This window comes from Mustelus asterias, chromosome 3 (genome assembly GCF_964213995.1).
Source record: "Mustelus asterias chromosome 3, sMusAst1.hap1.1, whole genome shotgun sequence".
Taxonomy (NCBI): domain Eukaryota; kingdom Metazoa; phylum Chordata; class Chondrichthyes; order Carcharhiniformes; family Triakidae; genus Mustelus; species Mustelus asterias.
The window spans coordinates 127,455,587-127,481,300 of record NC_135803.1 but is presented as its reverse complement, the minus strand read 5'-3'; the positions used below and the strand labels follow the sequence as shown (position 1 = coordinate 127,481,300).

The following is a 25,714-nucleotide window of genomic DNA, read 5'->3' as shown; positions in this document are numbered from 1 at the left end:
ATCCCGGTTTAGGCCGTCCTCGTGTGTGGAACTTGGCTATCAGTTTCTGCTCAGCGACTCTGCGCTGTCGTGTGTCGTGAAGGCCGCCTTGGCCCGCTTACCTGAAGATCCGAGGCTGAATGCCCGTGACTGCTGAAGTGCTCCCCCACAGGAAGAGAACAGTCTTGCCTGGTGATTGTCGAGCGGTGTTCATTCATCCGTTGTCGTAGCATCTGCATGGTTTCCCCAATGTACCATGCCTCGGGACATCCTTTCCTGCAGCGTATCAGGTAGACAACGTTGGCCGAGTTGCAAGAGTAGGTACCGTGTACCTGGTAGATGGTGTTCTCACGTGAGATGATGGCATCCGCCTCGGCTCCTTCCTCTGCAACTGGACCTGAACTTCCTAACCCACAGACCACAATCAGTAGGGATAGGCAACACCACCTCCTCTACGATCTTTCGCAACACCGGTGCCCCACAAGGCTGTGTTTTCAGTCTCCTACTACACTTCTTATACACCTATGACTGTGGCCAAATTCCCCTCCAACTCGATTACTTTAATGAAGAATTCTGAATTGGTGAAGATCTTGGTAATTGAGCTGAAGACACAGAAAATAGGAAACCCTGTCAGAGACAAGATTTAACTCTCTGCTACATCTCTTCCAGGAATGCCTATCCTGAAGAAATACTGATCTTCTCTCTGAAAGGATTTCCTATTTTCTTTGTCTTCAGCTCTGATGAAGAATCATCCGGACTCGCATCATTAGCTCTATTCTCTATTCTCTCTCCACAGATGCTGTCAGACCTGCTGAGATTTTCCAGCATTTTTTGTTTTGTTTCAATCGCAGCATCCGCAGTAATTTACTTTTATAATAATCTAGAGATTATTGCCTTCGAAGTTCGAATTAATTTGGTGCCTAGTTCCTCATGCTGGTTACGTAGAACCACTTTCCTTGTCCTGCCTATGTCTTTGGTAACTACATGGACCATGACGACTGAATCCTCCTACCGAATCTCAATGGTACAAGCACAAATGCATTTGTATGGAAAGAATGCTGTTAATTTCATTAATCTTGTTTCTAGTCCTGTGGTTGCATTTCCGTTTCGATATACTCACTGGTTATCAGTTGTGTTAATGACGATCTTCAAAAACATTGGGGACAATTCTCCTTAACAAAAAATTCTATGTGTTGAATGCACGTGAAAACTGGAGTAAATCACACTTTTTTTCAGTGGGAATTCAGAGAAGAATCTCCCACATTCTCTGTGCACTGCAGAGTGGACTCGTGTAAATCACGTTGGAAATCAGTGGATGGGGCCTATTCCCACTGGAGACGCCGGCAGCATAATGCTGGGCGGGCCACTGAGCATGTGCCAATCTGTCAATGCTGAGATTGGCGCATGCGCAGTGGCCCCTGTCTGCCAGCTTCCCGATCGTTGGCCAGCACCGCGATCCCCGCAATGCCGGCCCTCTGACCCTCCAACCACCCCAATCTCCAGAATTCCTCACCCCCACCCCAATGGAGAGCCCTGATCACTGGCCTCCCTCCCTCCTGCACCGATCCTGACTGCAGAGTGGCAGTGGGACACCCCACCCCCATTGGACATCGGGCAGTCTCAAGGTGCCCCCTGAGTGCCGGGGGCCCAGGCTGGCACCGCTAAGGTGCCAATGCCCAGGGGGTGTCCCCCCTCGGTGCCTGACCCTGGGGGGCCCCAATTGTCCCCCTTAACTCCCGCTGGAATTAAATGCTCTTGGCAGGAGGGGAGAGACTAGCCTGGAGACTTTAGTCCCGGGCCCGCTAATTATATTTAAAGGATAAAATTACCATGTGCATGCATTATATAGCTCCGTGTCTATTTCCGCCACTGAACTGATGGCGCTGGAAATCCAGCGCTGGGAGACGCGCTCGGGGCTGGAGGCCTAGTGCAGATTGGGCTAATCCGGCCCTGCTTATATCTCCCGTTCTGCTGCGCTTAAAAATCAGCACAGTGGGATGGGAGAATCGCGCCCCCACCCCCCAGCATTAATTTACCTATTCTGACTGACCACTAGTACTATTAAAACAAGTATGTGAACTTGCCTTAAATTTTAGAAATAAATTTTCATTTTGTCTTTGACTGTATTGAGTTTTGTATTCAGGGCCATTTTAGTGCTGTATCTGCTGCATGAATGTGTCCTCAACAAATAATTAATGAGATCTAGAGATTGTCAAATTCCAGTGATCTTTTACATTTGATATAGTCAAGCAGGGTGACTGAGTTGGAAGATGGAAAGAAACTGCGAAATGATATGAGACAAATAAAAACAGAAAATGCTGGAAATACTCAGCAGGTCTGGCAGCATCTTTTGTTTCTTTCCTTTCCCATCACCGTTTCCTTTGGCCCTGAAAAATGAACTCTTCAGTCATTCATTCATTCTCCCGTCTTTCACCCGATCACAGACCATCCTTTTGCCCATCCACTACTTGCTCAAAACCTATTTCGTTTCTAACCCAGTCCTGATGAAAGGCCACAGACCTGAAATGCTAATTCTGTTTCTCTTTCCAGCCAGACCTGCTGAGTTTTTCCAGAATCTTGTTATATTTCAGATATCCACAAAACGTATCATATTGGTCAAATGCATTTTTTCATGAGAGTCAGCTTTGATGTTTAGTCAAAAGCATAAATACAGTGCTTCTAATGTTCGTAAAAGTGAATTTGAACATCTAACGGCATAATCTTTAACATTTTCTTCAAAGACCTGCATCTGTGTCATCTTTTTCCAGACCTGTTATATCAACTTTTCTATAATCTCTGCGCCCAGAATTATACTAGTAAATGCCTGTGTCAGCTCATTATTCTCCATAATGTGGATACTGAATTCTCACAATTCTCTTAAAGTGCTACCTGAATTGTATACCTCACATGATTAACTTTATCCATGTAATTAACAAGGCAGATGGAGTGTTGACCTTTGTTACAAGGGCATGCAGTATAAAAGTAGGGATGTTTTGTCACTACTGTACAGGGCAGGGGGTTGGTTTAGCTCAGCTGGCTGGACAGCTGTTTAGTGATGCCAAAAGCACGGGTCAATTCCCATACCGGCTGTTGTTATTCATGAGATTATTCATGCCTTCTCAACCTTGCCCCTCACCTGAGGTGTGGTGATCCTCGGGTTAAGTCACCACCAGTCAGCTCTGCCCCTCAAAGGGCACAGCAGCCTATGGTCATCTAGGACTATGGTGACTACTTTTACCTTAGGAGATGAAAATTGTAAAAATACTCCAGGTGCAGTCTCACCAAAGTTAAAGAGAGATTTGCTTGCATGGAATCAGTTCAGAGAAGGTTCACTTGGCTAATTCCCGGGGTGAAAGGGTTGTCTTATGAGGAAAGGTTGAACACGTTGTTCGTCTTTGGAATTCTCTTCCACAGCATCCAATGGAGGCTGGGTTATTGAATATATTAAAGTCCGACTTGGACAGGCTTTTGATCAATAAGGGAGTCGAGGGTTATGGGGGAGAGGTAAGAAAGTGGAATTAAGGCCACAATCCGATAAGCCATCTGATTCTGGTAGGCTCGATGAGCCAAATGGCCTACTCCTGTCCATTTCTTATGATCTTATGAGATTTTATGGTTTTGAACGAGATGCAAGGGGGATATAAGGAAGAATTTTTTTTACACAGTGTATGATAATGATCTGGACTGTGCTGCCTGCAAGAGTGGTGGAAGTGGAGGTGATCAATAATTTCAGAAGGAAACTGAGTGGGTACTTGATGGAAATAAGCCTGCAAGGCTAAGGCGATAGAGCTACGGAAGGGTACTCACTAGATTGCTCTACAAAATATCAGCATGGATTTGATGGACAAAATGGCCACCACCTTTCTGTAATGACTCAATCACAATGTATAATATGTAAGATAGCATCTCAAATTTACACAAGTATACAGGTGGAGTCATGATGTTCTTGACCACTCTCAGTTGAATATGTTTATAATGTGTTTTTTGGAGTGTGAGCTCTATTTAATTATTTCGATGAATGTTGAAGTGGAAACTTTCCTGCTTCCTGACTGTGATAGATGGACTCAACAAAGTTAGTTCCGACAAAGTAACAAGCGTTTATTTACGAAAGACTGCATGCAGTTTTGGCTGAAACTTGGGTTCAGAGAGCAGTTATTACAACTTGCTAAATCCTCCCCAAGTCCGCAATTACACAAAGAAACAGTTCAGTATTTATACAGAATCATTATCAGTTTGCGTGACCAGAGCATATTCAGGAATTTGATTAGTAATAGAATCATAAGCAATGTCATTAATCATGTCATAACTTGCTGACCTCCTAGAACTCTTTGTCTCAACATTCATAGTCCTTATCGTGTCCTTTGATGTAACAGAAGAAGGTCGGTGACTCCGTCATCCCTGACCTTATCTTGTCTTATTTACTCATACAGCCTTGAGTTATGCGCAGTCAGTCTTGCTTATATTGTACCAAATCGCTGACCAATTTTCCCATCATGCTATTCCTTAGTTCATACAACTTCACATTCCCTCCTTCTGTCATATCATGACAACTAATTAAATAGGTATATCCATGACCCGATTAACGATGCATTTACACAAGCAACCAAACGATCCTATCCCCAGTAGCAGTGGTAGTAGTAGCATGAAGACCTTAAAGATCCAATCAAATAATCCGTGATCCAGCCATCCTAACCAACCTGGTAGGTTATAATCATGAAATTCACGGCCAATCTCTTGAATTTGATCAGCATGTCTCTTAATATGGTCGGCCAGGTTGGTGATATTTTCAGAGGCCTACAATGGCGCACGTTCCTCACTGCGAGGCTAACAGGTAATCCAAAGCCATTCGATTTTGTAACGCCACGGTCCGGACAGCCACTAGCTCAGCCGAGACCTCGACCAGTGCCTGTCAGTTGCCCTGGCTTCCGCCATTGTTACGTTTGCCGGTTGTTCCAATGCTGAGGCCATAAGAATCAGTTTGTTGGCTGCCCTGCCCCTTGTTAGATAGGTTTGCTACTCAGCTGTAAGGTTGCATCTACTTTGCCCCATCAATTTTCCTTTCCCTGATTTACTCGCACATCAGTTGAGGGGACGGTAAGGGAGGGTGGAAGCAAGGCATGATTATAAGCAGGCTGGTACCAAGCCGAAAACCTAGTCATTTCATAGTCAGCCGATTTCCACACTCCCATATCTCCCCCTATCCCTGTTTGGTTTTGACATAGAATCCATTCAACTGTCTCTGCTATCTGGAATAGGAGGGATTGGAGACGTATTCCTTCCCTCGAATGGACGGGGATGTGGGTACAAATCCAACACTTGCTTATATTCAATTTTTCAGCATAAATATATGACATATATAAATAGGTATTGGCATGCAGTCCCCGGGTAGTTCGCTTTTTCACTACCGAATGGCCATTAAGGCCAAATAGTCCAGAAAGTCCAAAAAATATCATGAAGATCTTCATCCTGTGTTCGTATCCGGGTTGGAGACAATCTTCTTACAGTCTGACAGGGAATCCAACTTGAACGTCCTTCAAGCTTGACGGAAGTCGGTGTGGTCAGTAGTACTTGAAAAGGTCCACTCCAGCGGTGTCCCAACTTCTTTCTGTCCCAGTTCTTCACCAATACGTAGTCTCCGGGTTCGATCACTGGATATCGAGGGGTGGCTGTCACGGGGAGATGAGCCTGTTTCACCTGTGAGTGGAGAAACTTCAGAGAAAGTGTTAATTGCTTCAAATAATTCTGCACCTGTTCCCCCATCACATGGAGGTCTACTCCCTCCAGGGGTTTTTCATGGGCATCCCAGGGAGTCCTCATTGGCCGACCGGAGACTATCTCTGCAGCTGACAGTCCGGTCCGCGAATGTGGAGTCACCCGCGTGTGAAACAGTGCCAAGGGCAATACCTTCAGCCAATTTAACCCAGTTTCTTCAGTCAACTTAATTTTTCTTTTAAAGTCCCGTTGGCTCTTTCCACAATTCCTGCAGCCTGCGGATGATACGTGCAGTGCAGTTGTTGTTTAATTACTAGTGCTTTGCACAATTCAGTATTGATCCGAGCCACAAAATGTGGTCCATTATCTGAGCTCACCATTTTGGGTACCCCAAAACGGGGAATAACTTCTGTCAATAATAACTTCACCACCGTATGTGCAGTACAATTCGTGGTGGGGAAGGCTTCAATCCATTTACTAAACACATCGATTATTACTAAACAATATTTATAGCAATTTACTTTTGGTAATTCAATAAAATCAAGCTGTCTTCAGGCAAAAGGACCATCTGGCAAGGGAGTGGTTCCGGGAGGGCATTTAATGCCTTTACCCTTATTATTCCTCATGCAAATGAGGCAATGATCCAGCCGCATTTGCGCTGCTGTATTCAAATCTGGGTGCCACCAAGTCTTTAGAAGTAGCTGTACCATTCCCTCCTTGCCGAGATGGGTACAAGAATGCAAATAATCAATAAGTACCGGCAATAAAGAATCCAGGATACAAACTTGACCAACTGGAGTAAGCCAGAGGTCCCGTGCCAAGGAGTGCGAACACCCCATTGACTTCCATAGTGTGCGCTCAGAATCAGAAGCGTCCCTCTGTAATTGTTGAACCCCAGTTATCTCTGGCATTCCCTTCGTCCCTAATACAGGTACCCGATTTAGAGCCTGATTACCCCCAGTGGGAACAATCACAGAGGCCGATACAGCTGCCACCTTAGCAGCTGAATCAGCACGGGCATTCCCTAATTGCACAGGAGTGTCCCCCTTCGTGTGTGCAGCACATTTAATAATAACCAATTGACGAAGAAGTTGAACAGCATCGAGGAGAACTCCTTCTCTTCCTCCGTATCGCTTGAATAGGGAAACAGTGGCATGCCAGAGCAACTGGGAGGATCCCCCTGTTTAATCTGATGGGCTAGCCCAGCCTGATGCTTCCTATCCCAAAGTTCACATTCCAATTTTAAAGTTTCCCAATCCTTTGATTTCCCATCCACACGTTCATCAATCCCTTTTCTGCGGGCATTAGCCCTCCAACTCATTAATAGCAACTATTCGTGGCGTCTAGTGGACTCTTTTTTTCCATTTTGAAATCAAAGTTTTCCACTTGGAACTTGCATTTCTTTTTCCAAATAGCTTTTTCTGCTGCAGTGCAATTATCCAAGTTCCATGTGCCGCCTAGTGGCCAAATATCGTTACCCAATTTACTGTTTAATGCGGCACTTGATCGACGTAAATTACGTTCCTGAGAGGGGGACTTGGAACACATAAAAAGCAAAGGAGAATTTCCCCCTGTTTTGTCTAAACTCTGTCCCATAACGTCAGTATACTGTGCCCCTGGCAAAAACGTTAATAAAAAGAATTCCTGGTACCAAAGTCAAATCACAGGGTCCCTGACCCGAACCAATCAAACACAGGGTCCCTGACCCAAACTAAGCCTGTGTAACCCTGATCCGGATGTAAAACGAGATCAAGGGGTCCCTAACCTTAGGCTAGCCACAATTGGGTCCCTGACCCTAAATACTCTACTCGCAGTCCAATTTAGATTCGAATACTGTCACCTGTTAGTGTCCTCCGTCAGGGACGAGGAGTGGTAGCACCGATGCGAGAGAGACCAAGGTGAATCTTACCTTGTGCCGGCGTCCGTCTCTTCCCTCCGGGTGGTGGCTCGATCACTTCTTCAGTCCCCCACGGAATTCACTCGGGGTGTTGGCTTCTGCTTCGCAGCGCCAAATGTTGAAGTGGAAACTTTCCTGCTTCCTGACTGTGATAGATAGACTCAACAAAGTTTGTTCCGACAAAGTAACAAGCATTTATTTACGAAAGACTGCATGCAGTTTTGGCTGAAACTTGGGGTTCAGAGAGCAGTTATTACAACTTGCTAATTCCTCCCCAAGTCCGCAATTACACAAAGAAACAGTTCAGTATTTATACATAATCATTATCAGTTTGCGTGACCAGAGCATATTCAGGAATTCGATTAGTAATAGAATCATAAGCAATGTCATTAATCATGTCATAACTTGCTGACCTCCTAGAACTCTTTGTCTCAACATTCATACTCTTATCTTGTCCTTTGATGTAACAGAAGAAGGTCGGTGACTCCGTCATCCCTGACCTTATCTTGCCTTATTTACTCATACAGCCTTAAGTTATGCGGACTCAGTCTTGTTTATATTGTACTAAATAGCTGACCAATTTTTCCATCATGCTATTCCTTAGTTCGTACAACTTCACATGATGACTGATAACATTTTTTGATTAGTATTTTGCAGCATGCTACATTCACAGGTAAATTTATATTTATTTTTCTCTTTTGTTTCAGTTCTATCTACAGGACACTAAAAGTAGTAATGGTACGTTTATTAACAGTCAGCGTTTAAGTCGAGGATCAGAGGAAAGTCCACCATGTGAGCTCCTGTCAGGTGATATCATTCAGTTTGGTGTGGATGTGACTGAGAATACCAGGAAAGGTAAGGGTACGAATTCATTTTTTTAACTTTTCCCTCACCCAAAAAGATTAGTTGTAGGTATCCTCTGTGACATTTATAGTACTGCTCTGATGTCTGTTGACTTTATAGAGTTTGTAAGTTGGTGTGGTTTTGTGACTAGTGTTTCCACCTCCCCCTCCCACCATTCTTTACATAAGTTCTGTGTTTGCTTTTATTCTTAGAAAATGTAATGTTATTCCTGATTTATTGTTTGTGGATCACTGTGCATGCTGTAGCTTGTATCCAGTGCAATCTGTATCCCTTTTTGTTCTAATAGACTTGACTAAAAAAAACTGAGGTGCTACTAACAAGTGTTCTGTTAAGTGGTCAATCTGATAACTGAGGAAACTTTCTTCATTGAGGATGATCATGTTTAAATAACAAATCTCTGGATTTGAGCTCAATTATGCAGATGCAAATCTGCTTTGAGATACAGATCACACACCCAATGACATGTTTTTAAGAATATATACTTCTCCTGCTCAGGAATGTTTTAAAAATGGAGGCATTGCAATCTTATCACTTGACTTGTCAAGTCACTTGTCACAGTCCAAAGATGTGCAGGTGAGGCGGACTGGCCATGTTAAATTGTCCCTTAGTGTCCCAAGATGTGTAGGTTAGATGGATTAGCCATGGGAAATGTGTGGCGTTACAAGGTTAGGATGAGGGAGAGAGCCTGGGTCAGATGCTCTTTCAGAGAGTCAGTGCAGACCCAACGGGCCGAATGGCCTCTTCTGCACCGTAGGAATTCTATGACTCTCCTTGGGCTTTTTTGAATACATATGCCAATACATCTCCTGTTTCACAAATGCTTGGAATGCTGTCAGTTTCCTCAACCCTAACCATGTGATTCATACAGTATAGTATTGTTATCATATTTAACCTATTTGAAGGGTAACTTATAGAGGAAAATAAAAACCCTTAAAATCTGATGCAACAAAGCAGCATTGCTATATAACCTATTAGCAAATTTCTAAATCTTAGGAGACCTAGGATTAAAGTCAAGCCTTGATTGACATTTGTAATTTGGAAGAATTTCTCTTTCCTTGCCCTTTCTCCTCAAAATACTATCATTTGTTGACTGTTTTAGTCATGTCAACTGTAGCGCCAAGTTAAGATTTAGCACCAAATAGGTTCCAACTTGTTGATAATTAATTGACTGTAAGCAGTTGTCAGACTGCATTGCTGGCGATCCTTGAGGTTTTGATGTTTTTTTGACATTTCTTCCGAATTTGGTATATCTTTTGAGACTACAGAGACGGTGAGGATTAAAAATTTGAATAAAACCACAGCTGAGTGGAAATCTGATCAAGGAATCTTGATAAAAGTATCTAGTCAAATTAGCAGCTGCTTATACTTGGATAGTGCCTTTAACGTACTGAGGCTTTCCACTGAGGTTTAATTGAATACACAATTACAGTTTGGAATGCTGGACTTACCGAAGAGTATGCAAACAAGCTCGAAAGCATTCAGAAACTAGTGTTGAAACTGATCCTAGGTAACACTTACCAAAGCTACCCTGATGCAATCAAACAACTGAATATGTGTTCCTTTGCTGAAAGGTGGAATAAACTCTGACTGCACTTGACTAAGAATCTCCTATTGCCATTATCTCTTGCCATAACCAACCCAAAGTAAATGTGTGGTGGAACTCAGGACAAAAGATACCTATTTCGCAAATAAGATCTCAACCAAATAGACTACGCGACAGTTCAATCCCCTCATTTGTAAAACTAATCATATGTAAATGATTGAGAATTTAATGAACATAATCTGACAACATATGATTGAGAACTTTAATACAAAATGCAGAGTTCAGAGAACCTTTCATTTTTATTCTGTAAGTTAAGGAGACCCACATTTTGCAGCGTATTGTAGTTATTTGTATAAGAACATAAGAACATAAGAAATAGGAGCAGGAGTAGGCCATCTAGCCCCTCGAGCCTGCCCCGCCATTCAATAAGATCATGGCTGATCTGACGTGGATCAGTACCACTTACCCGCCTGATCCCCATAACCCTTAATTCCCTTACCGATCAGGAATCCATCCATCCGCGCTTTAAACATATTCAGCGAGGTAGCCTCCACCACCTCAGTGGGCAGAGAATTCCAGAGATTCACCACCCTCTGGGAGAAGAAGTTCCTCCTCAACTCTGTCTTAAACCGACCCCCCTTTATTTTGAGGCTGTGTCCTCTAGCTTTATCTTCCTTACTAAGTGGAAAGAATCTCTCCGCCTCCACCCTATCCAGCCCCCGCATTATCTTATAAGTCTCCATAAGATCCCCCCTCATCCTTCTAAACTCCAACGAGTACAAACCCAATCTCCTCAGCCTCTCCTCATAATCCAAACCCCTCATCTCCGGTATCAACCTGGTGAACCTTCTCTGCACTCCCTCCAATGCCAATATATCCTTCCTCATATAAGGGGACCAATACTGCACACAGTATTCCAGCTGCGGCCTCACCAATGCCCTGTACAGGTGCATCAAGAAATCCCTGCTTTTATATTCTATCCCCTTCGCAATATAGGCCAACATCCCATTTGCCTTCTTGATCACCTGTTGTACCTGCAGACTGGGCTTTTGCGTCTCATGCACAAGGACCCCCAGGTCCCTTTGCACGGTAGCATGTTTTAATTTGTTTCCATTGAGATAATAATCCCATTTGTTATTATTTCCTCCAAAGTGTATAACCTCGCATTTCTCAACGTTATACTCCATTTGCCATATCCTCGCCCACTCACTCAGCCTGTCCAAATCTCTCTGCAGATCTTCTCCGTCCTCCACACGATTCACTTTTCCACTTATCTTTGTGTCGTCTGCAAACTTCGTTACCCTACACTCCGTCCCCTCCTCCAGATCATCCATGTAAATGGTAAACAGTTGCGGCCCGAGTACCGATCCCTGCGGCACGCCACTAGTTACCTTCCTCCAACCGGAAAAACACCCATTTATTCCGACTCTTTGCTTCCTGTCGGATAGCCAGTCCCCAATCCACTTTAACACACTACCCCCAACTCCGTGTGCCCTAATCTTCTTCAGCAGCCTTTTATGGGGCACCTTATCAAACGCCTTTTGGAAATCCAAAAACACCGCATCCACTGGTTCTCCTCCATCAACCGCCCTAGTCACATCTTCATAAAAATCCAACATGTTCGTCAAGCACGACTTTCCCTTCATGAATCCATGCTGCGTCTGATTGATCGAACCATTTCTATCCAGATGCCCTGCTATCTCCTCTTTAATAATGGATTCCAGCATTTTCCCTACTACAGACGTTAAGCTGACCGGCCTATAGTTACCCGCCTTTTGTCTCCTTCCTTTTTTAAACAGCGGCGTAACATTAGCCGTTTTCCAATCAACCGGCACTACCCCAGAATGCAACGAGTTTTGATAAATAATCACTAACGCATCCACTATTACCTCTGACATTTCTTTCAATACCCTGGGATGCATTCCATCCGGACCCGGGGACTTATCCACCTTCAGTCCCATTAGTCTACCCAGCACTGCCTCTCTGGTAACATTAATTGTATTAAGTATTTCTCCTGCTGCCAACCCTCTATCGTTAATATTTGGCAAACTATTTGTGTCCTCCACCGTGAAGACCGACACAAAAAACTTATTTAAAGACTCAGCCATATCCTCATTTCCCACTATTAACTCCCCCCTCTTGTCCTCCAAGGGTCCAACATTCACTCTAGCCACTCTATTCCTTTTTATATATTTATAAAAACTTTTACTATCATTTTTTATATTAATTGCTAGCCTAGCTTCATAGTCTATCCTTCCTTTCTTTATCGCTTTCTTAGTCTCTCTTTGTTGTTTCTTAAATTTTTCCCAATCACTTGTTTCTCCACTATTTTTGGCCACTCTGTACGCAGCTGTTTTTATTTTAATACTCTCCTTTATTTCCTTCGTTATCCACGGGCTGGTTCTCCCTTTTCTTACAATCCTTGTTTTTTGCTGGAATATATTTTTGCTGAGAACTGAAAAGGATCTCCTTAAAAATCCTCCACTGTTCCTCAGCTATCCTACCTGCCAGCCTGCTCTCCCAGTCTACCTTAGCCAATTCATCCCTCATCCTATCATATTTCCCTCTGTTCAAACAGAGGACACTGGTTTGGGACCAAACTTTCTCCTCTTCCATCTGAATCAGGAATTCGACCATATTGTGGTCACTAGACCCAAGAGGGTCCTTCACAATAAGATCCTTAATTCTACCTACCTCGTTACACAATACCAGATCCAAAATAGCTCGTTCCCTCGTCGGTTCCGTAACATGCTGTTCAAGGAAACTATCCCGACAGCATTCTAAGAACTCTTCCTCCATTCCACCCTTACCGACTTGAGTCTGCCAGTCAATGTGCATGTTGAAGTCCCCCATGATTATTGCCGTTCCGTTTTTACACGCATCCCTTATCTGCTTGTTTATAGCCCTCCCTACCTCAACATTATTATTTGGGGGCCTATATACCACACCTACTAGTGTCTTTCTCCCTCTACTATTCCTCATCTCTACCCATAATGATTCCACGTTTTGTTCCTCAGAGCCTATGTCATCCCTCATATTATCTCTTATTAATAGCGCAACCCCACCACCTTTTCCTTCCTGTCTATTCTTCCTAAACGCCTGATACCCCTGGATATTCATCTCCCAGTCCTGGTCACCTTTCAGCCACGTTTCTGTAATGGCCACTAGATCGTACCCACTTGTGCTGATTTGCACCATCAACTCATTTACCTTGTTCCGAATGCTTCGTGCATTCAGGCAAAGTGTCCTTATTCCAGCTTTTATCTGGACCCGCTTTGATGAGTCGCGAACACCCTCTCCCTCTACTCCCTTATCTAAATTACCGCCTTCATTCACTTGCACCCTCTCCTCTACCATTAATTTTGTAATTCCCCTTACCCCTGCATCCTCCCCCTATACTTAAGATGATTGCACAATTATGAATATTTATTATTTTATACTTTTTATTTTCATGATTATTGATTATAACTGTTATGAATTATGGTTACTTATGTTATTTGCATTGTCATCACAACTCGGCACCAGCCACCATGCTGATTTTTCAATAAACTGATTATCTAATCAGACAAAAATGGGTAGTGAGTAAAGAATGGAGGCATTATAATAGTTGCGGTTTCAGGAACAGAGAGAGAAGTGCTTCCCAAACCTCTTCCCAATGTGACCACATTTTAATGCTTCAGACTTCGTGTGACCACAGAGTAAAAATTGAGGTTGCAGGGAAGGGGTTGATAGTTGCTGAGCTGTTTGGTGGTGGTGGCTGGGGGAGGGGGTGTGTTTAAAGCTGTGTTTGCCCTTTTTAAAAAAAAGCGCACACCCACTTTTTTTACAGGCTGTGGTTGTAGCAGCAATCGGGCCTCAGAGAACGAACAATTAAGCCACACCCACAGAAAAGGAACAGACATTTAAAGGGACCTTGCAGCTGTCAAAACTCAGTCCAAGCTCCATAGCCACAATTACTGCCTTGAAGCTCATGGCCTCCAAACCTCATTGTGACCCCATTGGTGGTCACAACCCACAGTTTGGGAACCCCTGTTCTGGAGTTTGGTTTTTGGCAGCAGAACTCGGCTTCCAGCATGGAAAGTGATGCGGGTGTTGGTGGTGGGGTGGCAAAGGAAAGAAGGATATATAAAAGACCAATCAGAGGAATGTTAAGCTTTTCGGGGGTTGCTGTAAGAACATAAGAAATGGGAGCAGGAGTAGGCCATCTAGCCCCTCGAGCCTGCCCCGCCATTCAATAAGATCATGCCTGATCTGAAGTGGATCAGTTCCACTTACCCACCTGATCCCTATAACCCCTAATTCCCTTACCGATCAGGAATCCATCTATCCGTGATTTAAACATATTCAACGAGGTAGCCTCCACCACTTCAGTGGGCAGAGAATTCCAGAGATTCACCACCCTCTGAGAGAAGAAGTTCCTCCTCAACTCTGTCCTAAACTGACCCCCCTTTATTTTGAGGCTGTGCCCTCTAGTTCTAGCTTCCTTTCTAAGTGGAAAGAATCTCTCCACCTCTACCCTATCCAGCCCATTCATTATCTTATAGGTCCCTATAAGATCCCCCCTCAGCCTTCTAAATTCCAGTGAGCACAAACCCAATCTGCTCAGTCTCTCCTCATAATCAACACCCCTCATCTCTGGTATCAACCTGGTGAACCTTCTCTGCACTCCCTCCAAGGCCAATATATCCTTCCGCAAATAAGGGGACCAATACTGCACACAGTATTCCAGCTGTGGCCTCACCAATGCCCTGTACAGATGCAACAAGACATCTCTGCGTTTATATTCTATCCCCCTTGCGATATGGGCCAACATCCCATTTGCCTTCTTGATCACCTGATGCACCTGCAGACTGGGTTTTTGCGTCTCATGCACAAGGACCCCCAGGTCCCTTTGCACAGTAGCATGTTGTAATTTCTTTCCATTTAGATAATAATCCAATTTGCTATTATTTCCTCCAAAGTGAATAACCTCGCATTTGACAACGTTATACTCCAACTGCCAGACCCTCGCCCACTCACTCAGCCTGTCTAAATCTCTCTGCAGACCTTCTACGCCCTCCACATGATTCACTTTTCCACTTATCTTTGTGTCGTCTGCAAACTTTGTTACCCTACACTCAGTCCCCTCCTCCAGATCATCTATATAAATGGTAAATAGTTGAAGCCCCAGTACCGATCCCTGCGGCACGCCACTAGTTACCATCCGCCAACCAGAAAAGCACCCAGCTGTATAGCTGGCGGAGATTACAGATAGGGGGGGATGAGGCCATGAGGAGATTTAAACACAAGATTATAATTTGGAAAGCAAAGGTGTTGGGTTACAACAAATTCGGTCACTGGTGATGAATGAATGCAAAGGAAAAGACAGACTCGCGATGGACAAGAGGAAACCACCAGCCTTTAACTTTATTATATTTGTGCAGCTCTTCTGTAGAGCCCAAATCTTTTGAAGAACTCTTGTCCATGTTTTTTTTTCTCATTGATAAGACAGCCTATCTTTTTATACTTGTAGAATTATGTGTACACAGATTTTGTGAAAGGCTGCATCAAAGATAAATAATGTAACTTGTTAACACTTATTTCAAACTGGAAGAGACTCATGATGTCTCTGGAAAATGTAGTTACATAATCACGGTAGGTATAGATGTACTTTTTTTGTCTGCTCAGCTAGGTGTATGATATGGAAAGCTAAAACTATGTTAAAAATCAACATGAATCAAGTACCTGAGAAATCTAAACAGAATTTCTGTGCCCAATTAAATATGATCTCCCCGTAGAGATATGTCACACTTGAATTTATGAAAAAAGAACAATGTATAAATAAGCAAACAATATCTTCAGGACCAAATCTGCACAAAAATGCTATGGATAAGACATCAAATCAAGGGCTCTGCCCTCTCAGGTAAAAAAAATTCCCATGGCAATGATTAAGAGGAGAGTAGAAGAATTCATCCAGGTGTCTTGGGCCAATGTTTATTCCTCAACCATTGTCACAGAAACTGATAATCAGGCCAATACCATACTGTTAATTGTGAACCTTGCTGTGTGCAAATTGGCTGCCACATTTTCTGCATCACACCGGTGACTACATTTTAAAACTATTTCATTGGCTGTTGGACAGTTGCTGAGTTGGTTGGCAAGAGGTGGAGTGTTTAAAGCAGCTGGGTTTGCACAGCACATAACCACCTTTTTGTACAGGCTGCAGTTGTAGCAGCAATCTCTGGGACATCCTGAGGTTGTGAGAAGTGTGTATAGATAAGAGTTTGTTTTTTTGTTTTGCTAGGTAATTGTCAAGCTTCCTGCTGCTTACTGTTAAGGCATTGGCTCATGGTGTTATCTGGAGTCTTGTGAGAAGAATTGCTAAAACCAGCAACAAAGCAACTTCTTCAGCTCTGTTTGTGGCAGAATTGATTGATCAATTAAGACTTGATATATTCCAGATCTGCCTGATGTAGAATAAGTTACAGAGTCTGTCATATATTAAAACAAATTACTGCAGATGCTGGGATCTGAAACAAAAACAGAAAATGGTGGAAAATCCTCCAAACGGTCATCCAGACTCGAAACATTAAGTCTCTTCTCTCTCCACAGATGCTGTCAGACCTGCTGGGATTTTCCAGCATTTTCTGTTTTTGTGTCTGTCATAGATTAACTTTGTTCTGAGCTTCTCGCATCAGACATTTTACCTTGGAGCCACTTTGATATCTGTAGTTTTTCTGTGCTCTCCTGCTCATCTCTCCGAGTCACTTGTGCAGATTTAGAACAAACAAATTACTCAGAAGAATATTCCATAAATGACATCTTAAATTACCAAAGTTATGTACTAATGGTTTAAGGGAAAGTTGAATGGAGTATTTAGAATGTTGTCTGAAATTGTATCACTGCCCTACTAATATTTATCTATGGCTAGCGATAGATGTGGGGGAGGTGGGTCAAGCTTGGTGATTGGGAATGGGGGGGGCTCTCTGGCAGGTTTAGCCCCCCCCACCCATTGGGACAGAATGCCGCAAATTACCGTGGCTTGTCTTGCCAAAAAATAGGCAGGAAGTCTTCCGTTTTCCTGCCCGTTGGACACATTGAATTTTTGGGGGAAAATCACCCCCTGTATTTTATTGAATATCATGATGTGGAGATGCTGGCGTTGGACTGGGGTAAACGCAGTAAGAAATCTCACAACACCAGGTTAAAGTCCAACAGGTTTATTTGGTAGCAAAAGCCACTAGCTTTCGGAGCGCTTGCTGCTCCTTCGTCAGGTAAGTGGGAGTTCTGTTCACAAACGAGGCATATAAAGACACAAACTCAATTTACAAAATAATGGTTGGAATGCGAGTCTTTATAGATAATCAAGTCTTAAAGGTACAGACAATGTGAGTGGAGAGAGCGTTAAGCACAGGTTAAAGAGATGTGTATTGTCTCCAGCCAGGATAGTTAGTGAGATTTTGCAAGCCCGGGCAAGTCATGGGGGTTACTGATAGTGTGACATGAACCCAAGATCCCGGTTGAGGCCGTCCTCATGTGTGCAGAACTTGGCTATCAGTCTCTGCTCAGCTACTCTTTTTGTCGTGTGTCGTGAAGGCCGCCTTGGAGAACGCTTACCCGAAGATCAGAGGCCGAATGCCCGTGACTGCTGAAGTGTTCCGAACAGGAAGAGGTCCTGTCTCGCCAAGGCCATCCCCACACCCCCACTTCTTGCCTTCAAACAACCGCACAACCTCAAACAGAGCATTGTCCGCAGCAAACTACCCAGTCTTCAGGAGAACAGTGACCGCGACACCTCACAACCGTGCCACAGCAACCTCTGCAAGACATGCTGGATCATCAACATGGATGCCATCATCTCACGTGAGAACACCATCCACCAGGTACATAGTACATTCTCTTGCAACTCGGCGAACGTTGTCGACCTGATACGCTGCAAGAAAGGATGTCCCAAGGCATGCTACATTGGGGAGATCATGCAGACGCTACGACAACAGATGAATGAACACCACTCGACAATCGTCAGGCAAAAATGTTCTCTTCCTGTTAGGGAACACTTCAGCGGTTATGGGCATTCGGCCTCTGATCTTCGGGTAAGCGTTCTCCAAGGCGGCCTTCACGACACACGACAACGCAGAGTCGCTGAGCAGAGACTGATGGTCAAGTTCCGCACACGTGAGGACAGCCTCAACCGGGATCTTGGGTTCATGTCACACGATCTGCAAAATCTCACTAACTGTCCTGGCTGGAGACAATACACATCTCTTTAACCTATGCTTAAGCCTCTCTCCACTCATATTGTCTGTACCTTTAAGACTTGATTACCTGTAAAGACTCGCATTCCAACCATTATTTTGTAAATTGAGATTGTGTCTTTATATGCCCTGTTTGTGAACAGAACTGCCACTTACCTGACGAAGGAGCAGCACTCCAAAAGCTAGTGGCTTTTGCTACCAAATATACCTGTTGGACCTGGTGTTGTGAGACTTCTAACTTTCTTTTGAATAAACGAGCAAGGACAATAGCTTCCTGATGCATTCGCCATCTCAAAACTTGCCAACCAATCAGCACCCCTTGCCTCATGCAGTATAAATTGTTCTTCCCTTTGAAATTTAGTATTCCTGCATCTACTCTGATGAGTGCAAGACTAAAAATTTTGACGACTTCTGTTTTGTTCAGCAGTACTCAAGTTTTGTACTACCAAGCAACTATTTGCAGTTTAGTTTTGAATGTGCAACTCTTTCACACTGGACAAATAAAAGCTCTCCCACCTTGCATAATTTTATTTGGTTTATTTGTTTAAAATCCCAGTTTAGTCAGCCCCACATCATCATTCTTCACCATGGCAAATTAAGGAAGTATCAGCTAAGGAAGTACCTCTTGCCCGAGATAAAATATATGACTAGCATCCTGCCTCTAGATAGCCATCTTACCTCTTGTTTGCATGAGCATGGAATTGTGCTCTGCACCCGCTTCCTTACAAAGTGCAGCCAAATAGCTGGTATTCATTGTTGTGAATTTAGTAAAATTAATTGTAGCAGCATTGAGAGCACTGCAAAGACCTGGCTCAATTTCTTAGCTAAAAAAAATTCACAGCAAGTGCCTCTTGATTCAAAAGCAGTGTTCAAATTGTGAAGGTGCAGTGTTTTTAATATTTTGCATAACACCATAATGCATTCCAGTCACTGCTGCAAGCTCATCAGTGCAGATCCAAATGCAGTTTGTCTGGCTGATTTCTGCTGAAGTCATGAAATCATTCAACACTGGACTTTGTTACTGTCTTGAGCTCTTTGCAAAACAAAAAAATCATGTTTTATTTCCTTATTCCACACAGGTGAACAAACATATTTTAGAAATGTTTGTGGATTCGTCAAGTTGCATAGCCAAGACACTGGCACACTGGCATGTGACCATGCACTGCAAAACTGTCTTCTGACATCAAATCAGTCTGGCAATTGACAGTGTCATTTGACATTATTTTTCCTTCCCAGTTACTTGAATTTCTACTTTTCAAACATTTCCCTCATTATTTTAATGGTGGATATTATCAAATTCTCAACATGGGAACATAGGAATTAGGAGCACAAGTAAACAAATTCAGCCCTTCAAGTCTGCTCCACCATTCAATTAGATCACGGTTGATCTCTCCCTGGTCTCAAATCCATCTCCCCACTGTTCCCCACATCCCTCTTTTCCTTTTTTTTAGAAATATGTCCATCTCCCTCTTGAAAACATTCTGTGATTCAGCTCCAGCGTGCTATGGGGCAGCAAGTTCCACAATTTCACCACCCTCTGAGAGAAGTAGTTCCTCCTCATCTCAGATTTAAATTTACCGCCTTGCAACTTATACCTGTGACCTCTTGTTCTAGATTGCCCCATAAGAGGAAACATTTGGTCTACATTTATTTTATCAATCCCTTTTAAAATTTTTAACACCTTGATCAGATCCTGTCATCCTTCTAAACTCCAGTGAGTCCAATCTCAAATTGTTTAATCTCTCCTCATACATCAACCCCTTCATCACCGGAATCAATCTGGTGAACCTCCTCTGAACTGCCTCCAATGTCACCGCATCCTTCCTCAAATAAGGAGACCAAAACTGGACACAATACTCCAGATGTGATCTCCCCAACACCCTATACAATTGCAACAACACTTCTCTACTTTTATACTCCAATTCTTGCAATAAATGTCAACATCCCATTTGTCTTTTTATTATGCGCTGCACCTGCATACTGACTTTCTGCGATTCATGAACATAGACACCCAGATCCCTCTGCCCGGATGCATTTTGAATCTGCTTTCCATTTAGGCAATAATTTGCTTTTCTATGTTTTCTGCCAAAATGGATCACCTCAAACCTATCCACATTAAATTCCATCTGCCAAATTTTGGCCCATTTTTCTAGCCTACCTATATCGGTTTGTATAATCTTTATATCCTCTTCACTGCCTGCTTTCCCACCTATTTTAGTATCATCTGCAAATGTTGCTATGTTACACTCTGCCCCTGCTTGTAGATCATTTATATAGGTTGTAAACAGTTGAGGTCTGAGGATTGACCCCTACAGCACCCCCAAATTACAGTTCACCAACCAGAGAAGGACCCATTTATCCGAACCCTATGAACCATAGAACCATAGAAAATTACAGCTCAGAAACAGGCCTTTTGGCCCTTCTTGTCTGTGCTGAACCATTTTTTGCCTAGTCCCACTGACCTGCACTTGGACCATATCCCTCCACACCCCTCTCATCCATGAACCTGTCCAAGTTTTTCTTAAATGCTAAAAGCATTTACCACTTTATCCGGCAGCTCATTCCACACTCCCACCACTCTCTGCGTGAAGAAGCCCCCCTAATATTCCCTTGAAACTTTTCTCCTTTTACCCTTAACCCATGCCCTCTGGTTTTTTTCTCCCCTAGCCTCAGCGGAAAAAGCCTGCTTGCATTCATTCTATCTATACCCATCAAAATCTTATACACCTCTATCAAATCTCCCCTCATTCTTCTACGCTCCAGGGAATAAAGTCCCAACCTATTCAATCTCTCTCTGTAACTCAGCTTCTCAAGTCCCGGCAACATCCTTGTGAACCTTTTCTGCACTTTTTCAACCTTATTTACATCCTTCCTGTAACTAGGTGACCAAAACTGTACACTGTGCTTTCTGATAGTTTTCCAATCCTCAATCCAATCTAGCACTCTACCCCCAATCCCCTGCAATCTCACCTTCTGGATCAGTCTTTTATGCGGCACCTTGTCAAGCGCTTTCTGGAAGTCTAGATATACCATGTCCATAGGCTCCCCACTATCCAGAAGGTGGTGGAGACTGGGTCATTGAATATTTTTGAGGTAGATAGATTCTTGTTAAGGCAAGGGAATCAAAGTTTATTAGGGATGGATGGGAACATGGAAATCTAAGCATGAGCAGATATGCCAAGATCTTATTGAATGGTGGAGCAGTCCAGAGGGTTGGATGGCTCACTTTTGTTCCTATTTCATATGTTCCTATACCTTCACTTCCAATATAAATATAACTGAAATTTAAGTAGCATCCTCAATTTTCCTTAGTTTTGAAGGGCTTCTTGTGGCCACATGGCTTTTACTCGGACCTTCCCGACCGAAGAGGTTTGTGGCATCAAGTGTTGAACTTAATGATAAGAGTCCTATATCATCGTTCTGTGGATTTTGTTGTTTTGAAGCAGATAGTTGCCATTAAAAATTAACCCATTTCTGGTGTTAATTATGTGTTTTTGCAACAATTTAATAAGTTCCTCATAGTTTTTCTTGTTCCAACTGAAATAACACCTTGCATTAAGGGGAATTTATTTAGTCCTAAATTTACATTGGTTAACAAATGAGCACAATGTTTGCTCCAACCCATCAGCCATTTGCTCAAAGGAAAATTAATCAGAAGCATAAGAACATAAGAATTAGGAGCAGGAGTAGGCCATCTGGCCCCTCGAGCCTGCTCCGCCATTCAATAAGATCATGGCTGATCTTTTTGTGGACTCAGCTCCACTTACCCGCCCACTCACCATAACCCTTAATTCCTTTACTGTTCAAAAATTTATCTATCCTTGTCTTAAAAACATTCAATGAGGTAGCCTCAACTGCTTCACTGGGCAGGGAATTCCACAGATTCACAACCCTTTGTGTGAAGAAGTTCCTCCTCAACTCAGTCGTAAATCTGCTTCCCCTTATTTTGTTCTAGTTTCTAGTTTCACCCGCCAGCGGAAACAACTTCCCTGCTTCTATCTTATCTATTCCCTTCATAATTTTATATGTTTCTATAAGATCTCCCCTCATTCTTCTGAATTCCAATGAGTATAGCCTCAGTCTCTCCTCATAAACCAATCCTCTCAACTCCGGAATCAACCTAGTGAATCTCCTCTGCACCCCCTCCAGTGCCAGTATATCCTTTCTCAAGTAAGGAGACCAAAACTGTACACAGTACTCCAGATGTGGCCTCACCAGCACCTTATACAGCTGCAACATAATCTCTCTGTTTTTAAACTCCATCCCTCTAGCAATGAAGGACAAAATTCTATTTGCCTTCTTAATTACCTGCTGCACCTGTAAGCCAACTCCTTGAGATTCCTGCACAAGGACACCCAGGTCCCTCTGCACAGCAGCATGCTGCAATTTTTTACCATTTAAATAATCCATTTTGCTGTTATTCCTATCAAAATGGATGACCTCGCATTTACCAACATTGTACTCCCATCTGCCAGACCCTTGCCACTCACTTAGATTAGCTATATCCCTTTGCAGACTTTCAGCGTCCTCTGCACACTTTGCTCTTCCACCCATCTTAGTGTCATCTGCAAATTTTGACACACTACACTTGGTCCCCAACTCCAAGTCATCTATGTAAATCATAAACAATTGTGGTCCCAACACTGATCCCTGAGGCACCTCACTAGTCACTGATCGCCAACCAGAAAAACACCCATTTACCCCCACTCTTTGTTTTCTGTTAGTTAACCAATCCTCTATCCATGCTAATACATTACCCTAACACTGTACACCTTTATCTTATGTAGCAGCAAGCACTGGCATCACTATAGTCTTGTTTTGTGCATACTTGGTCAGACTGGGCTTAAATTCCAGGCTTGCTACCATAGCTAGACTAATTCACTGATGCGCGTTATCAAACACGAGGCTAGATGCTCGGGAAATAAAGGCTTTTATTTACTGTAATGAAGCAGCCAATAATTATATACACGATCCCAGACTGAGGGGTACCAGCCAGAGCAGGGACTTTTATACCTCTCCCAGGAGGCGGAGCCCGACTGGGATGTACCACAACACTACAGTGCAAAGGTGTAACAACCCCACCCTAACCCCAACAGCAACAAGTAGCACAACCCAACAGTAACATATGTACATCCTTGTAGTACTGGCCAGACCCTGGCTCAGTACTATCCAGTGGGGACCAACGATGGTTCACCACATTCACCCCTCCTTTGAGAACAAAGGCCGGCGGGGTACAAAAAACAGAATAAAGTGTCATCAGTCTATAAGTTCAGACGGTCAGGGGGACCGCACCGTCGTTGTGACCTCCTCAATACCGGCGGTGACACCGGAGTAGGCACTTGCGGTGGCGTTCTCCCCAAGGCGGCGTCCAGCTGTTCTTCCACGGACTCGCAGGCCGGTTGACCCTGAGGTGACGGTAGTCCATGGGGTCCTGACACGCCCTGCAGTGGCGACCATCCTCTGGACTCAGGCAAGCTGTACACGGGAGTAAAAGGGTTAAGCAATGGTCCCGATGCTGCCCGCGCCGTGTCCGGGGGAGAAACAAGAGTTAAGGGGTTTGTAACAGGGGGTATGGGAGCGACAGGAGTTGCTACGTCCCCTGCTGGCACCAGGTCTCGGATCGAGACCGTGTCCTCTCGCCCGTCAGGGTATGCCACATAGGCATACTGAGGGTTGGCGTGGAGGAGATGGACCTGTTCAACCAACGGGTCGGACTTGCGGGCCCTTACATGTCACCGCAGAAGGACGGGTCCTGAGTACGTCAACCAAGACGGTAATGAGGTCCGCGAGGAAGACTTCCGAGGGAATGAAAACATCCTCTCATGGGGAGTAGCATTGGTTGCCGTACACAGGAGGGAGCGAATAGAATGGAGCGCATCAGGGAGCACCTCTTGCCAACGGGAGACTGGAAGACGTTTTGACTTCAACGCCAGTAAGACAGCCTTCCAGACTGTAGCATTCTCACGTTCCACCTGTCCGTTACCCCTAGGGTTGTAGCTCGTGGTCCTACTAGAGGCAATCCCGTATGAGAGCAGGAATTGCCTCAAGTCATCGCTCATGAACGACGAGCCCCTGTCGCTATGGATGTAGCCGGGGTACCCGAACAGGGTAAAGAGATCACGCAATGCCTTGATAACCGTGGCAGCGGATGTATCAGAGCAGGGAACAACAAAAGGGAACCTAGAGTACTCGTCAATGATATTGAGGAAGTACACATTCCAATCTGTTGAGGGAAGGGGGCCCTTAAAATCGACACTCAGTCTCTCGAAGGGACGAGTGGCCTTGATAAAATGTGCCCGGTCAGGTCGGTAAAAGTGCGGTTTGCATTCCGCGCAAACCCGACAGCTTCTTGTTACGGACCTGACGTCCTCCACCGAGTAGGGCAGGTTGCGGGCTTTTATAAAGTGGTAGAGCCGAGTGACCCCAGGATGGCATAGGTCATTATGGAGAGCCTGCAAACGGTCCTCCTGTATACTGGCGCATGTTCCACGCGAGAGGGCATCCGAGGGCTCATTGAGTTTCCCTGGACGGTACATGATGTCGTAGTTATAGGTGGAGAGTTCAATTCTCCACCGCAAGATCTTGTCATTCTTGATCTTGCCCCTCTGCGTGTTATTAAACATGAACGCCACGGACCGCTGATCAGGGTGAACCGTTTTCCCGCCAAGTAATGGCGCCAGTGCCTGACGGCCTCCACAATGGCCTGGGCCTCCTTTTCCACTGCTGAATGCCGGATTTCGGGGCCTTGGAGGGTGCGGGAAAAAAATGCGACGGGCCTGCCTGCCTGGTTAAGTGTGGCGGCCAGGGCAAAATCAGATGCATCGCTCTCCCCCTGAAAGGGGATGGACTCGTCAACAGCGTGCATCGTGGCTTTCGCGATGTCGGCTTTTAATTTATCGAAGGCCAACCGGGCCTCTGGCGTTAGGGGAAAAGTCGTGGACTTAATGAGCGGACGGGCTTTGTCCGCGTAATTGGGAACCCACTGTGCATAATAAGAGAAGAAGCCTAAGCATCTTCTCAGTGCTTTTGCACTAGCAGGCAAGGGAAGTTCAGAAAGGGGGCGCATACAGTCTGGATCAGGGCCAATGACCCCGTTTTCCACCATGTATCCTAGGATGGCTAAACGGCGCGTACGAAACACACACTTCTCCCTGTTGTAGGTCAAGTTCAGGCGAGGTGCAGTGCGTAGGAAATTCAGGAGATTCGTGTCGTGGTCCTGCTGGTCATGGCCGCAGATGGTGACATTATCCAGGTACGGGAAGGTAGCTCGCAGCCCGTTCTGGTCCACCATTCGGTCCATAGCATGCTGGAAGACCGAGACCCCATTGGTGACACCAAAAGGAACTCTGAGAAAGTGATACAAGCGACCATTCGCCTCAAAAGCCGTGTATTGTCGGTCCTCTGGGCGAATGGGGAGTTGGTGGTAGGCAGACTTGAGGTCTATGGTGGAGAACACCCGGTACTGTGCAATCTGATTGACCATAT

At 44.3% G+C, this 25,714-nt stretch overlaps 1 protein-coding gene across 16 annotated transcripts in view; it reads left to right on the top strand.

Annotated features, from left to right (window-relative positions):
- The window catches only part of slmapa (sarcolemma associated protein a), a 192,019-nt gene that overhangs the window by 42,920 nt on the left and 123,385 nt on the right, over positions 1 to 25,714 (top strand). For 11 of the 16 annotated variants that reach the window (XM_078209580.1, XM_078209579.1, XM_078209585.1 and 8 more), the window contains exon 2: positions 8,296 to 8,449. In XM_078209580.1, coding sequence (XP_078065706.1) covers positions 8,296 to 8,449 — 154 coding nt within the window. The remainder of the gene's footprint in view (positions 1 to 8,295; positions 8,450 to 25,714) is intronic. The other 5 variants (XM_078209584.1, XM_078209581.1, XM_078209574.1 and 2 more) reach the window with 1 other exon arrangement.